This window comes from Lolium perenne, chromosome 4 (assembly GCF_019359855.2).
Source record: "Lolium perenne isolate Kyuss_39 chromosome 4, Kyuss_2.0, whole genome shotgun sequence".
Taxonomy (NCBI): domain Eukaryota; kingdom Viridiplantae; phylum Streptophyta; class Magnoliopsida; order Poales; family Poaceae; genus Lolium; species Lolium perenne.
This window is the reverse complement of record NC_067247.2, coordinates 303,959,711-303,974,530: the sequence shown is the minus strand read 5'-3', so window position 1 is coordinate 303,974,530 and position 14,820 is coordinate 303,959,711. Positions and strand designations below refer to the sequence as shown.

Sequence of the window (14,820 nt, the reverse complement as noted above, 5' to 3'; positions counted from 1 at the left end):
TCTCTTGGCGGAAGTTATTTGCATCGCCAAAGGCCACGGGAAGTCTGATGCTGCCCAAGGAATTTTCCTTTTTACTCAGAACCGCACCGTGGAATTCGGTGGTACTGTGCTTCAGCTGTTCCTTGGTGAGGTTCATCCGCTCCAATGTTTCCAGGTACATGATGTTCAGGCTAGCCCCGCCGTCCATGAGGCACTTGGAGAAATCATACCCGTCGATGCGGGGACTTACAACCAAGGCGTAGCACTCTTTCGGAATGACAGTAGGATGATCCTTCCTATCAAACGTACACGGAGTTTCCGACCACCTGACATACTGTGGCACAGCGGGAACTGTGGCGTTCAGGATCCGGAGAGCTGATTTGCTTGCACGGACTGTTGGAGTTCCAAGGAAGGTGTGGTACGCGCCCGCACTCTTTTTATCGAAGGGGTTAGGTTTAGCTGCGGATCTGGCTTTGGGATCCGGCGAAGCATCGTCCTCGTCCATCGCCTCGGAACTATCTTCCTCCTTGTCCTTGTTTTTGCCCTTGCCTCCTTTGCCGCGTGGGCGGTGCTTCCGGGCTCGCTTGTATCCTGCTTCAGGGTCAGATTTGAGATCGTTGACCCACTTGCAGTTGCGGTTGGTGTGAGTGGACTTCCCTGTAGCCGGATCCAGATGGGCCAGGCAAGGCATGTCTCTGTACTCTTCATAAGTTTGGGGGGCACGGGTTCCGGCAGCGGTAACCTCATCACCACGCTGCTGGCCCCTTCCGGCTCCTCCTCCGCGGTCGCGGCCTCTTCCGCCTCCTTGACCTCCACGCTGGAAGGCCATGGCGATCAAGTCGGATCCGCCACTCCTTTGGTCATCAGTGGGATTTTTCCGCTTGGTGCCACTGCTGCTACCGTTATCACGGTTCTTCTTTTGCTGATGCAGGGGAATTGCTGTAGCTGCTAGATCTCTGCCTGCGTCGTCATCGGCGGCAGTATGATCGCTGGCGATGGTGATCATGTCATCCAAAGTCAGTTTGTTTGCGTTGACCAAGCAGGTCAGCTTGTGCCGAAGCAGTCCTCCTCTCTGCAAGCCACCAATAAAGGCGTGCATTGATGTGCGGTTATCGACGTTCTCGCACTCGTTCCTGGTTTGCAACCATCGGGTGAGGAAGCTCCTTGATGTTTCACCCTCCTTCTGGATACATGCCTGTAGGTCGCTTGTAGTGGCAGGTCTCTTGTAGGTGCCCCTGAAGTGTTTCTCGAAGGCGTTCTTCAGGTCAAACCAGCAAAAGATGAAGTTCTTCTCGAGGTCACTGAGCCAGATCCGGGCTGGACCTACAAGGTACAGCTGAAGCATGCGGCAGGCGATATTAGGGGTTCCTCCGGCAAAGGTTACTGCATTATAGTAATCCTCAATCCAGGTATCCGGCCTTTCCGTGCCATCATAATTCTTCAGGTTTCCGGGTAGCTTGAGGTTCATCCTTGGCTTTGGTTCCTCTCGAATCATCCTGCCGAAGCACTTTGGGCCGATGTAATCAGTTTTGTACTCATTGAGGCGTTCTCGGGCATCACGTGGGCCGCCGCCCGGGGTTTTTGAGCGGGAGCGAGATCTCCGGCCACCGCCTACGCCTCCGCCACTTGGTGGTGGTGAAGGAGACCTGCGAGGGGGCCTGTGAGATTTTTTGCTTCCGCCTTCAGATTCCCGGCGGTTTTCCCGTGGTTCGCTCCGGCTCCGGTGGCTACCTTCACCTTGGTGATAGTCTCCTCCGTCGTTCCGGCTTCGACGTGGTTCCGGCTCACGTTCTGCGTTCCGGCTCCGACGTGGTTCCGGCGTACGCTCCCTGGTTCTCGGTGGTGACATGTCGCGGATGTTGATTCCACCAACCCCATGGGGCCTGGGGTTTCCGACTGGACTGCGGCAGCGAGGGGGCGGGGGACGCGGGTACCCGTTAGGCGGAGGTGACGGGTTCCGGTACTTGTCCCTACCAGCGTACATTGCATCCTTTCCCTTCTTCGGATCTGACGGAGGTGTCTTTGATTGTACGGGGATCGGATTTGGGTGCTCCCTTGTTTTTCTTCTGCGCTCCGTGGATCCGGTGCGCGATTCATCCTCAGGGTGGCGATTGACGCGAGCGTCCTTCTGCGCGGTAGAGACACAGTGATCCGGATTGGATTCCAACCTGTGTGAAGTATCTGCCTTACTCTGCTGCTTCATTGTTGAGGCAACGAGCGTACGAACATAGTCGATGTCAATCTCCTCGTCTTTCTTTTTCAAGATCTCCGCAGCCTTTTTCATGTTGTCCTTTGGGGTCGCAAGTGGCTGTTGCTCAGTGGGGGTCGCGAAAGTGATCTTGCGAGGGGGGATAGCCTCCCGCCTGATTTGATCGACCTCTTGCTGAAGCTCGGTGACCTTGTCTCTCCAGTGATGTTGAAGCTCCTTGACTTTTACGAGTTGTTGGTCAACCTCAAGTTCTCGCTGTTGGAAACCTTCCACGAATTGCGCGGCTTCTTTCCTTTCATCCAGCATTGCTGCTGCGGTTCGAGCGATTTTCTGGGCCGTTGCCAGCATCTCTTGCCTTTTGGATTCTAGAGCCTCCGGGTCTGCAGCCTCCTCGGGGGTTATTGGTTTGTTGAGATCGCAGAGTGTGCTATTGCGTCCATGCCTGCCTGCTCAACCAGTTCTTCTAGGGACAGGATTTCCTGACGCGGTCGTTCCCGCGATAGCGGAGTACCTGCATAGGATGGTTGTGGGTCGGAAGTGGTGTGCCCATCTGCCGATTCCTGCTGATCCAGCGCGGCCAAGGTTGCAAGAACCTGCTTTGGCTGGGCGGAATCTACTTCAGGCTGTTCACCGTATCCGAATTCCTTCACCTTGCGATCGAACTCGTCGGTATCCATGGAGGGGGTGTCGTCGGAGGTTGGGCTGAGGTTGCCCAGGATCGATTCTTCAACCGGATCATTGCTTTCTCCGACAGCCTCCTGCTGATCCGGAGCGTCGCTGTTTTCTGGTGCCTCTACCTGCATGGGGCCTGCTCCGACTTCTTGAGGGGCGGCCGCTGCGGTATGGGCTATGAAGTGTACGAAGTGACACCTTTGCTCCTCTAACACCTGGGAGACCCAGGCGGATCTGCATTGGTCTTCCACCGTTATTTCCTGCTCAGGGGCGGATTGGGTGGGCTTTGAATCTTCCAGATCTAAGGCGGAATCTTCCTTAGGAAGTTCCTGCGACTCAGATCGGATCTTCGCGACTGCGTCCTGCTCAGCGGCGGTCGCGTCAGCGTTACTTACCAGTGCGTTCCCGTCGGAATCGACGGTCTCGCCGATGAAGATGTGTATCCCGCCGATCGGGATGATGGAGACCTTGACGGGGTTTGCCTTAGCCGGAATCCAGCACTCATCCTCAGGGACGATCGGGAAATTTCCGGCGTACTTGACGTGCCCCACGGCGATGGTGTCGCCGATGCCTCCGAAGGTAGAACCCTCCCGGTTCCGGCCTCCAGACGCCGCAGGCCCCACGGTGGGCGCCAACTGTCGTTGCCTATTCGACGGTACCTCGGAGTAGGGATCCTCATGAGGGGGAGAAGAAGTAGGGGCCATAGGGCGGACAGTCCTCGGGACGGTGGTACGCGATTTACCCAGCTTCGGATCACCTGCACGATGGCAAGGCCTACTGCTGCTTGTCTGGAATTATCTGGGCGCTTTCGCGTTGTTACAATGAGTTGTGGTTTTGCCTCTAGGGCTCACGGGATCCGGCTTATAAAGGCACACAGATCTAGGGTTTACATGGAGAGTCCTAGCCGGATTACAGATTGCCTAACTACGGTACAATGTCTTGCCGTGTACGTCAAGGATCCGCCTTCCATATACGTCGTACTGGATCCGGGTTCCTCATGGGCCTCCTTGGATCCGGCTTCCTCCGAAGGTCGGTTCGGATCGGGCTTACTGATCCTGGGCTGGACTTCATCCTTCATGATCAACAGCAACTGGGCCGCTCGATGGGCCATACGCCACATCATCGTCTGTGGGCCACCCGGGCTTGCCGGATCTAGGCACTGTCGATGGTACAACTACGAAGTATACCCACAACACAAGGGGAAGCAAAGAATACTTATAAGCCTTAACAACTGAGTTGTCAATTCAGCTGCACCTGGAAAAGCACTAGTAACAGGGGTGATGTGAAAGCAGCAGTAATATGAGAGCAATAGTAACAGTAACACAGTAGCAGTAACAGTAACATAGAGGCAATTCCTCCTATAAAAGTCCCAAGATGACCCGGCCATCCAAGGCACTTAAGAGGGGCACATCAATCCTGGTCGCACATTTGTGAAACCCACCTCCCACTTTCTCTTCCTCAGCCGTCTGATGTGGTGAATTTTTTCTCACCAGTTGCTTCTCTGGATGAGTCTATGGCGCCTGGGGCCAGCTACGTGCGGGGGCCAATGGTTAGAGACAGCCACATACACTCGTTCGGGTCGCCTTCCGTCTCCATCCACGGGACAGTGAAAACCTAGATCGAGACATCCAAATCCCCTCCCCAATCCCCGCCCCTCCATCCTCGCCAATCCTCGTCTCACCTCCTCCCTAATCAGCGGAGGCCAGCGGCGCGTCGCCTCTCCCCCGAGATCGAGCCGGTCGTGGGCAGGATGAGGTGTTGCAGGAGCACGCATAGAGGAGGAGGGCGTCGGCGACGCCTCGTCCTCTCCTCTTCCCGTCCTCTCGTCTTCCTCCGTCCTTGATGTCCCACGGCTTGGGCGGCCCATTTGGGTGGTGTCGTCGGGGGTGGCGGGTGGAGGCGAGGCGGGCGCGGCCGGAGACGGGCTGGCGCGGGGCGGATCCGCGGCGGCAGCGACCGGAGGTGTTGGGCATGTCCGGAGACGGTCCGGCGCGGGGCGGATCCGCGGCGGCGAGGCAGAGGAGGAACGGTCAAGAATCGCGGTAGGAGGGGCGGGATCCGGGGAGGACATGCGGGATCTGGTCATGCCGGTTCTCCTTTGCATTGCTGCTTGGGCTGCTCCCTCCTCGTGGCTGCCTCGTCTCCCCCAGGTAGGAAATCAAGGGCTCCACTTCTTCTCTTTTGTTTTCTTCATTCTCAGATGGATTCATTGGGTCTGCAAACTTTCTTTGTAGGCTTTGGAAGATTTGGATGGAGCACAGGTCGGGATTGGTGGTGCACAGGCGAGCTCGGACAGGGGCGGGCACAGGCGAGCTCCACCTACAGCAGGGAGCGTCACATCCCAATATCTACCAGGTAAATCCTAACCCTAGCTCATGTATTTCCCGATCTGACAGTGATGGTCATGGTCAGGGATCTGCTGCAGACACTGTAGGCTTTGGAAGATTTGAGCACAAGTCGGGATGCTCCCGTTCATCTTTGGTAAGTATGCCAATGTGCAGCATCCTTGGTAATCTTCAAGTCTGCTGCCTTTTATTTCTCACTCGGTTTGCCCAAGTTTCTAATCCAATTTTTGTGCGTGAATTTGTAGGTTGTTTCCTTTCCCCTCTCTCTACGTTTGGAATCCCATGCCAAAATCGAAGGTCACAACCCCCAGGTGAACATTGCTCCATCTGATCTCTTCGTGTCCTTTTTATAAAAATTCTAACATGTTTGGTTGTCCAATCTGTCATTAATTTCTTGTGGATTAATGAACAACTTTGTAGCGATGCAGCAAAGCTATCCTCCCGTGGGCCTTTCTTCCAAGATTTTGGGATGGGCTGTGTCTTGCTTGACATGGTATGCACACCCATTTTCTGGTTCCACAATTAAATATCGAATTATATCCGCTGCTTGGTTCTTATCTGCATAGGTCTGCTTGTTCTTGAATCATTGTCAGTAGATGTGAACCTGGGAATGACAAATGAATAAACTTGTTATGACTATGGTGAACCTACATGCTAATTTAGTTCCTCTTCCTTTAACATGTTTAACCTCAGAAAAGTTCATATGAGAATTACTGTTACCAATTTATCGAGTTCAGAGAAGATGGTATTTGTTTCCTACAAACAATCATGCCAATGCGTGAGCTGTCATCTAACTCTATGCACATGTACAGTAGACATACTGTACCTTAAATGCTACAGGGAAAGAGAGAGCGTTTTTACACGGTGTATAAATATTTTCCTCAACCAGATTTGTTTTCCCATATCACTGCTTCAGTTATTTGCCTTGATAAATGTTCGCACCTGTAACATCCCAGATTTCAATAAAAGGAAGAAGAAGAATTTCAGAAATCCAAATTTGAGAACCAACAAAAACTTTTAAATTTACATATAGTGCATGCATAGGACTTGTGCATTTTGAGTGATATGCCATGATGATTGTTATATTGTTGATGTGATGAACTCTAAAATCCTAAAGTGATCAAGTGATGATCACGAATCAAATAAACCAAAAAGAGAAAGAAATCCAATTGTAATAAAACCCTAAAAACCCTAACATATGGCCTATGCCATTTTTGTAAATTTTACCCTAGACCCATTTGATCTTCACCAATACTTGTAATATGATATTAAAGAGTAATTACAACTTTGAGAATCAAAGATATACCATTTGAACCAAATTCACAAATCAAAATATGATCACATGAGATAATGGTCATTTTTGACTTTTACATTCTGGTCACCACTTTGAGCCTCTATATTTCAAGATTTCTAAACTAAACAAATTCAAATCTTTGCATGTCATCCAAGTACACAACAAGATGAACAACTCTTGTAAAGAGAACCATACCAAATTCATTTTTGATCAAAAGTTATGAGCAAGCAAAGAGAGGACTTTGAAACATTTGCAAGATTCCCAATTTTCAAACTTTGATCAAACCAAGCCTTGTCTTGACCACCACTGGACCTAACCATGACCCCTTGACCCTACCCTACCTAACCCATGCCAGGAGAGACCATGGACACGACCAGAACATGGCTGGCCGTGGCCATGCCGGCCATGTTCCACCTCGACACCTTCCCCTCTCTTTCTCTCCACAGCAGCCCTCGCCACCGTGCCAAACGCGTCGACGATGATCTCCTGGATCCGCCCGTACGCGCCCTTGACCGCGAGGACGAAGCCACGACTCGCCATGGTCGCGCCCAGTACGCCCAGGTACGCCACGAGCGGCATGGGCGACGTCACCGTGCACGGACGCGCGCGACACGGCCACGCGTCGCTCGCAGCACTCCGCCATACCCCGACCAAACCCGCGCGCCCAGGTACCTTCCTCGCCACGCGGAGCTCGCCGGACATGCTAGCATCACGCCTTGGCGACCACGGTCGCCGGAGAGGACAAGCGCGCCCGCCGCGGCCGCGACAGTACATGCACGGCCCCGACCACCCTACGCATCCCCTTGCCGCGCCGTTCACGCTTGTAGCTTCGCCATGACGTCGTGAACACGACCCCGTCGTCGCCTAGCCCTCTAGCCCACCGGAGTGGCCACGCTCTTGTCGCCCTTGCCGCAGCACCCATGGCCACCCTCGCGCCTATAAAAGGAGGCATCGCCTTGACGATCCCTTCACACCACCACACTCCCCTCCCCTTCCTCGACTTCCTAGCCACCTCGCCATGCTCGATTAGCCACCAGACGCTCCCAATCGCTAGATCGCCGCCGCCCACAGTAGCCGACGATCGCCGGAGAAGGAAGCCGCCCCTGGAGCTGCCGCCGGTACCAGGAGCTTCGCCGTCGTCCACAACGTCCCCAAGCACATTGCCCAACCCTAGCTGGAGCCACGGTGAGCCTCCGACCCCCTACCTGAGCCGCCGGCGAGCCCCTCTCTCGCCGTCGACGAATGTGCGCCGTTATATCATGTTCTAATCCAACGCGCCTCGTTGATCCATACCGCTTCGGGCGTTATGAGTCACTGACGGGTGGAGCCCCTTGTCAGGCAGCCCACGCGTGCATGGATGCGTGGTGGGCTGGCCTTGGGCCGTTTTAAACGTTTAGGCCCAGTTAGTTTTCCCGCCGGCCTTTTCAATTCAAAACTCGTTTAATAAATTTCATTCGAATTCAATACTGAACCCAACTTTGAAAATTCATAGAATCAATTTGGCTTGGCCAAATTTGACAAACTTTATATTGTTGGAAAGCTAGTAAAAAGATCTACAAGATGCCACTGGTCTCACCTCGAGATATGTTGTGGAAATAAAATGATAAAAAGAAGAAGGCATGGACTTTTTCATATTCAAACAATTATTAAAAATCAACCAAAATAGATATTTAATAACTTCCAACTCCTATAGCTCACATTTGACTTACACCAATTGTTTTTGCAAGAAAATGGTGTGGTCACTTTGCATGATCATGCCCTAGTTTAATTAATGGACAATATGGCTAGTTTAGTTAAGTAATATTGTCCAAAACTATTATGTAAATCATATGAAGTATTTCACTTCATTTAAATATTGTCCCCAAATGAAATTCATGTGATGTTTGCACCCCTGGTCCAAACACTCCTATATGAATATTTGGAGATTTAAATCATTTGTGGAATTATAAAATAGTATGAGGTGATCTACCTCATTTAAATCATTTTCTCAAATGATGATAATGAATGTTTGACTTAGGTAAATATGAATTCATGTATGATTATTTGAGAAGTTAAATCTGAAGAAGATTTCAATGAGAGGAAATTATTTCTCTCAAGAACTAAATAGAAATTATTAATTACATATGTCATGAGAGGAAATTACTTTTCTTTAATAAAGAAAACCAATGCACCTAATTATTTTATGTGTGTGCTTAGCATAGTTTGTGTGAAGTAATTATGAGCTTAGTATGGCTCTTGAGCTTGTTAGTGATTATACCTCGTATTCAAATTTAGACGCTAGCACCGGAGATTACCAAGAGGAAGGAGAATTATATTCTACCCTGAAGAGGAAGAAGAAAACCTAGAGAGCTACCAAGGCAAGTTAATACTCTTGCAAAGTGCAAAGCCCTCCTTGGGCAAGGCACCATGATACTTATCTTTCTTCATACTAGCCTATCCTACATTTACACCATACAAGTCTTACTTGTTGTGTTTTCAAAGAGTTGATTTAAAATGGTCTAGGTGAATAAGGTTACTAGAGTAGCAAAGTTAGTCTTATAGATAGCAAAGCAATGTAGCACCCCTCATGATTAGTGCTAGTGCTAAAATACTAAAATTTGACTACTCTAGATGGGAACATATGACTTGTTGAATTTGAAACCTTGGAATGATGAAACATTCCATTGAATGATTTGAGGTTGAATATGAACAAGAGAAGATAGTGATTTTTGATGAAAACCTGATATTGGTTTGAATGCAATACCTTTCCAATTTTGAGTACCCCACAATACCTGATTATGGGTAGGGCTTAACTGGAAGTTTATAGATTTTAGTATGGGTTCCCTCTGAACACACGTCATAGGGGTTATGCCGAGGCTGCCTCCGTTGTGAGAAATGATGTGAATAGAGGTGAAATTGTACGGCCAAGCCCTGTGCAGTTCCCAGGTTAACAGTTGGTTTTCACTGGGAGGCCAAGCTCATGGGGAGAGGTGCTCATACTAGGATGTGTAAGTGAAAGGTTATGGTTGATGATCCGCGTACTATGTTACGATGATTTGGAGTTCTTCCGACGGATGAAATCAAATGTTGTGGCACAAGTGTGCAACCTCTGCAGAGTTTAAATCTATTCGAATAGCCGTGTCCACGGTTACGGACGGTTGGAAGGGCCATACAGTTTCCAGTGTCAGATTTTTTTTAAAAACTTAGTGAATGTGAATGGTGACTTGGTGACTTGTTGGGATTACAACCAATGTTGTGGGAATGACACTAATGTTCCCACTTGAGTTAGTTAGCACATGAACAAATACCTGTGAACTAAAATATGGCATATGCAACTTAAACTAGAGCTTAGCACCTTTACTCCAAGAGATGGCATTTTACATTAGTATTAGTTTGCAAGTACTTAAAGTACTTACGGTTTTGTCCCTGGCTATTCAAATGGCCAGAGTACGATGATGAACAGAACTATCACGAGGATGACCAGCAGGACGCCTACGACAACTAGGGGTTTCTGACGTCAAATGTTGGCCTGTGGACTAGAGAGTCCATTTGTTGCTACGCTTCCGCTATGTATGAACTTGTGTATGTATGTTGATTGATAGATCAACTATTTGTGTAAGATGAATCATGTGATTCAATGTTGTAAGACAATATGGCTTGTAATAAATAATGACTGTGATATTCGACTATTATGCCTCGCAACAACATTATCCTGGGATTGCGATGAATGACATAATAGGCATCCGGACTTAAAAATCCGGGTGTTGACAGCACCTAATATCAGAGCCATTGTTTGACCTTAGAAAACCTTAGTTAGAATGGGCGTTCATAAAAACCTAACTTTAAATCAAAATGAAGAGAATTATACCCTATATAAAAAGTTGGATGAATTTACGATTGAATAGCTATGCCACGTACTCCTTTTACAACTGTAGATCCTCAAATTACGTTCATAGATCCCACTCTTCCTCCTTTTTTTTCAGGCATTAAAGGCAAGTGTTACCGGTTGTGTGCCGGTGGATCTTTTTTTCAGGCTGGCTACCGGTTAGCCTCCCGGTCTTCTGGTCAACCTTCCACCGTTTAATATGCCACCGATTAGGATCTGGATTCCTCCAGATATTTCTTTCCTTTCTTCTCTAGAGAAATCTCTAAAATTCTTTCCCGTGTCCCTCTTCCTCCCCCAAACCACCGCTCACTTTGAACCCTAGCTGACCTCTCCCTTGCCTTCATCTGTCTCTAGCTGAGCTCCTCCACAACTGCCGGCTGTAGTCAGAGTGAGGTTCTCCTTCCTTGGACGGCGGTGGTCGACTGCGGTGCCGCCCTCTGCTTCATGTCATGAAGGTTGCCGCCCGGGCAACAGTGGTGCCGCCCTCTTCAGGCTAGGTAAGGAGCTCTCGACTGCATCTCCGGCGATTTTGTTTTGCCATGTTCTCTTCTTTGCTCTTCTGGAGCTGCCGCCCCGCCTCCATCGGCCCTTCGGTGCTTTTCCCCCGCTGCCGCCATGAATTGGCAACGGCAATCGTGTGGTGGTGCTGGTGGGTCATGGCTACGAGGTTGAACGGGGCAGCAACTCCTAATTCTTGATTGACGCGATTTGGACCTGCCGATTTTGTAGAGCACGACCAAGTCAGCCGCTTCCCTCCCTCCTTTTCTGAGGCTACTGGCACTGGACGCAGGAACCATGTGTCATCGCTGGCGGCAAGGAGCTGTGGGAGAGATCAACTAGGTTCTCCCTGAGGTTGGGCTCGCTTTCATCGATGCCTGAGCTGTAGAGGCATGTTACGGATGGCGCCGTGGGCCAAGCAGTGCCCCGCCTAGAAGGCGACTAAGGATCCCCCGCTGTGCGCGTGAGTGCGTCCCTGGTCACGGTGCAACTAAGACAGCCGTGGAAACGCACCCATCGATTGCCGCCTTGATGCCTGTCCTCCGGCAGAATCAAGGAAGCAGCCTCGCGCAGGGCTAGGCTACTGAACGCCGAGAACAGGCTTACAGTTCACTTGATCCAGGCCTTTGATGGATGGACATTGTGTTGGTGGCTGCCGGCCGGATTGTCCTACTTCTGCGTGGTGGTTGTTGGCATAGAGCCATAGACAACCAAACAATGGAGATGGACAACGCCAGTTCCAGCCGGACCTGCAGCATTGTAACAAGTTTCAGTGAGGTGTTTGGTATTGCAAGTTTCCAATCTTTCTTTTACGGTGACCTCAAATTTTGAGAACTGGAAAGAACAAGAATCCATCTGTAAACGATTGCTCTGTTGGATTCAAGGTCATAAACTAAGGTAAATCTATGCCATTGGTAAATTATTTTCTCTTTTTATTTTCCATATTGCAGCATTTGTACATATATGTATTTCTAATAGGTTGCGCTTTTTTCCTTCCATCGTTTGTTTATGATAGCTCTGATTTTGAAACAATATAGAAGTAATTGTCCAATATGCATGTTCAAAGTGTTGTAACAACCTACTTTTCTGTAATATGTGGTCCAGTTCATGAATTTGCTGACAGAACCTGTACCTGGGAAGTACGTAACACATCATCAGGCCCAATGCTCTACCTAAGTGGAGGCCCATCTATAGCTTTGTAAAGTATAGCTTATTCTTCGTATGGTTGGAACTTATTTGATTTATTGGTGATCTCTTCAACGGTTGAACCCAGGTAGCCAACTTTGAGAAGATATGAGATAACAACTAGACAGGAGAAGCAAAGCTACCGTAATAATCTGCCTTAGATTCCTTGAAATACAAAATGGTAGGAAAAATTACAAGGATTTTTATGAGAGTCATAGCAAACTGGAACTTAAGACGTACAATGGCGTACCTAAAAATACAATAGTACTATAACTTATTTTTCAAAGAATAATGTTTCTTGAAGTCCTCTAGAGCACATACGAAAATTCAGGTTAAATCCTCAAGCTACTATTCCAAATTACGAAATTGAGAAATCAAATATGAGAACGTTTGCTTACAAAATAGGGAAATCAAATGTGAGAGTTTCGTCTAGGACTGCTCCAAACTACACTAGCAAATCTTTGATAGCACATTTCAAGTTATCACTATTTGCACTGTCTATCCAAAATAATAAATTAATTAATCATCTTTTACCCCAAACAGTATCTACTATCTGAAGCAATCACAGAACATGATCAAATTTAGGTCTTTTCTATCTAACAGATCATATCACAATAAGCTACTATGTATTACTGGAAATATAGGATTAGTGTGAAAATATGGGCCTAACACACGATCATGCCACTATTACAGGGAGGAACCATGCAAAGCTCTGTACCAGAGAAATTTGAGTTTTTGGCACATTTGTACTTTCGGATAAACCAAATGGTAAAATAGCAGTAATATATATCCATGTGTATTTATTTTCCCTGCTCTCCCTCGAAATAGTTAGTTATTTTCAGCAACTGATGTTATTTTCCCTGGAGAGCATACAAGTCTTGAATTGATGATTTGATAATATTTGGCCAGCGCTGATCCAAGGTGGCCTTATTATTTATAATTTGTTTTTTCTATTATTTTAACAGTTGATGCTTATGTATTTTATTGGAAGGTCTATGTTGCTTACTTTTCAGTTGAGTTTTTCCAATTTCACAGAACATTGGCTGAAATAGTCAGCTGTTATGTTATATTGTATATAAGCTAACCAAGGCGGAAAGGTAGTTCATCCATTCCTTTACTTTTTTTTTTCAGTAAAAGACAGTACTAGAAATCGAACAACAGCTAATTATGATGTGTAACTTCAGTGGGCATCTCAAATTATTTGACACTATTACCTTAAATCCATAAAAAAAACTCAGTTAAGTAAGATGCATATACAGTAGAATATAATCACAGAACTATACAATTTATTATCAGAGAATGTGGTACTTAACACTTTCAATTCTGATGTGCTTTGGTATATTTGGTTATTGACAAACGAATTCTGGTTTTAGAAAAGAAACTGGACAAGCATTGATATAATCTGGAACAAGGTGGTGGCAAACGTTAGAAGATGACCAGTGCTTTGCAAGCATTCTCACACTTCAGTGTTGGTCAGGAACATGCTGCTGCTGGCAGATACAAGGGTTGAGTCGTTACACCCCTCCTCTAGATTAGCTTTTCAGCTGATTCTCCTTAGTCCTTATATCCCATCTGTGCTTCGCTCAATGGTTGAGTTTCAAAATTGTAATTGAATGATGTATGAGACCTATTATGGTTGCATGTCAATGGAACCAGGGGGCAATCCCTATTCACTGGCCTAGACGGGTTCAAGCACAAGGTCTCCGATGACCTCCAAAGGTGCACCGAATCCTGGGATCGATTCTCTTTTTAGTTTTGTGGATGAATTGGGATTCTCTTTTTCTACCGCCTTGTGTTCTTGATTTTGTAAAGGAAAACTAATTCTGGGGGGCTGGGTTCCTCCCAGTTTGGAGAATTTGTTGAGATAGATTCATGAACAACAACACATCTAAGCTCCCCGCAAAAAAAAAATACTACATCTAAGCTAGAAAAACAGAGGACGAAAACAGAACGCACCTTCTGAATTGGCATTTTACTGCTGCATATTTTGTCTTTGGTTATCCACAGCTCGTGTGGTTCCTTGACGGCACTCATCCGAGCAATCGTCCGTCAGGCTTGACTGGATTTGGGTTACTGCTGCCTGCCGGCGGCTGCCCATGTCCCGCTCCTTTTCCTCCATCTCCAGCGCCGCTTTTCACGGCTCTGTCCACTGTGAGACCCTTTACTCGGAATCTCTTAGCGAACTCAGCTCCATGAGTAGAAACTAAGGATTTCACATCTGAAATGCTAACCCTTAGCTCCTCCATTATGGACCGGTAGGAACGGGCCACCTCTTTATCAGCGATGACTATGTCATCACCTAAAAGAGCGTAATCCCAAAACCGTTTACCTGGGTAGACCTGTTCTGCCGCAACCCACACAATAAAGTGATGGGCCAGGGCGAACAAGGGCCAGGAAGACAAATACCCTAACGGTTGATCCACAACGAAACTGACCATTGATCTCCTCTGGGTGTTTCCTTTAACAAAAGGAACCAGGATAGGATCTCTTAGTTTCAGTGAAGTCATCCGGGTCAGCCTAATGGTAATGCCACCTTGCTTCCATTGTGCTTGTAGAATAAAGTATGTATGGTCAGCATTACTTTGCTTCTACCTCATCTGTAAAATAGCTCACCTCAAGTAGTCACTGCCACTTCTAGCTAGCAGACCCTAGGGAGGAAGTAGGAAAAGATGTTTTCTATTAACCATTAACCGGCGGAGTCACAGATATGAATTCCAAAAGCAAAAACTCTAGCTGATTTCTAATCGGCTTGATCTTCTTCTGCTTCTTCTAG

General features: G+C 47.8%; 1 protein-coding gene and 1 long non-coding RNA gene across 8 annotated transcripts in view; one reads left to right on the top strand and one right to left on the bottom strand.

The window, feature by feature from the left end:
* The first annotated feature begins 4,784 nt into the window (after positions 1–4,784).
* The window catches only part of LOC127296001 (uncharacterized), a 50,367-nt gene continuing 40,331 nt past the window's right edge, over positions 4,785–14,820 (top strand). For 3 of the 7 annotated variants that reach the window (XR_011743770.1, XR_011743771.1, XM_071819304.1), the window contains exons 1-5: positions 4,785–5,010; positions 5,095–5,215; positions 5,286–5,341; positions 5,451–5,516; positions 5,626–5,698. Coding sequence is in view for 3 of the 7 variants with exons in the window: in XM_071819304.1 (XP_071675405.1) it covers positions 4,930–5,010; positions 5,095–5,215; positions 5,286–5,341; positions 5,451–5,516; positions 5,626–5,694 (393 nt within the window). In the remaining 4 variants the exon portion in view is untranslated. Of the gene's footprint in view, positions 5,011–5,094; positions 5,216–5,272; positions 5,342–5,450; positions 5,517–5,625; positions 5,858–14,820 lie in introns of those variants that run through there. The other 4 variants (XR_011743773.1, XR_011743772.1, XM_051326020.2 and 1 more) reach the window with 3 other exon arrangements.
* Positions 10,574–14,186, bottom strand: LOC127296003 (uncharacterized). Its single transcript, XR_007848214.1, has 2 exons — positions 14,004–14,186; positions 10,574–11,611 (listed from the first exon to the last, which is right to left on the bottom strand). It is a non-coding gene; the product is annotated as an uncharacterized lncRNA (long non-coding RNA).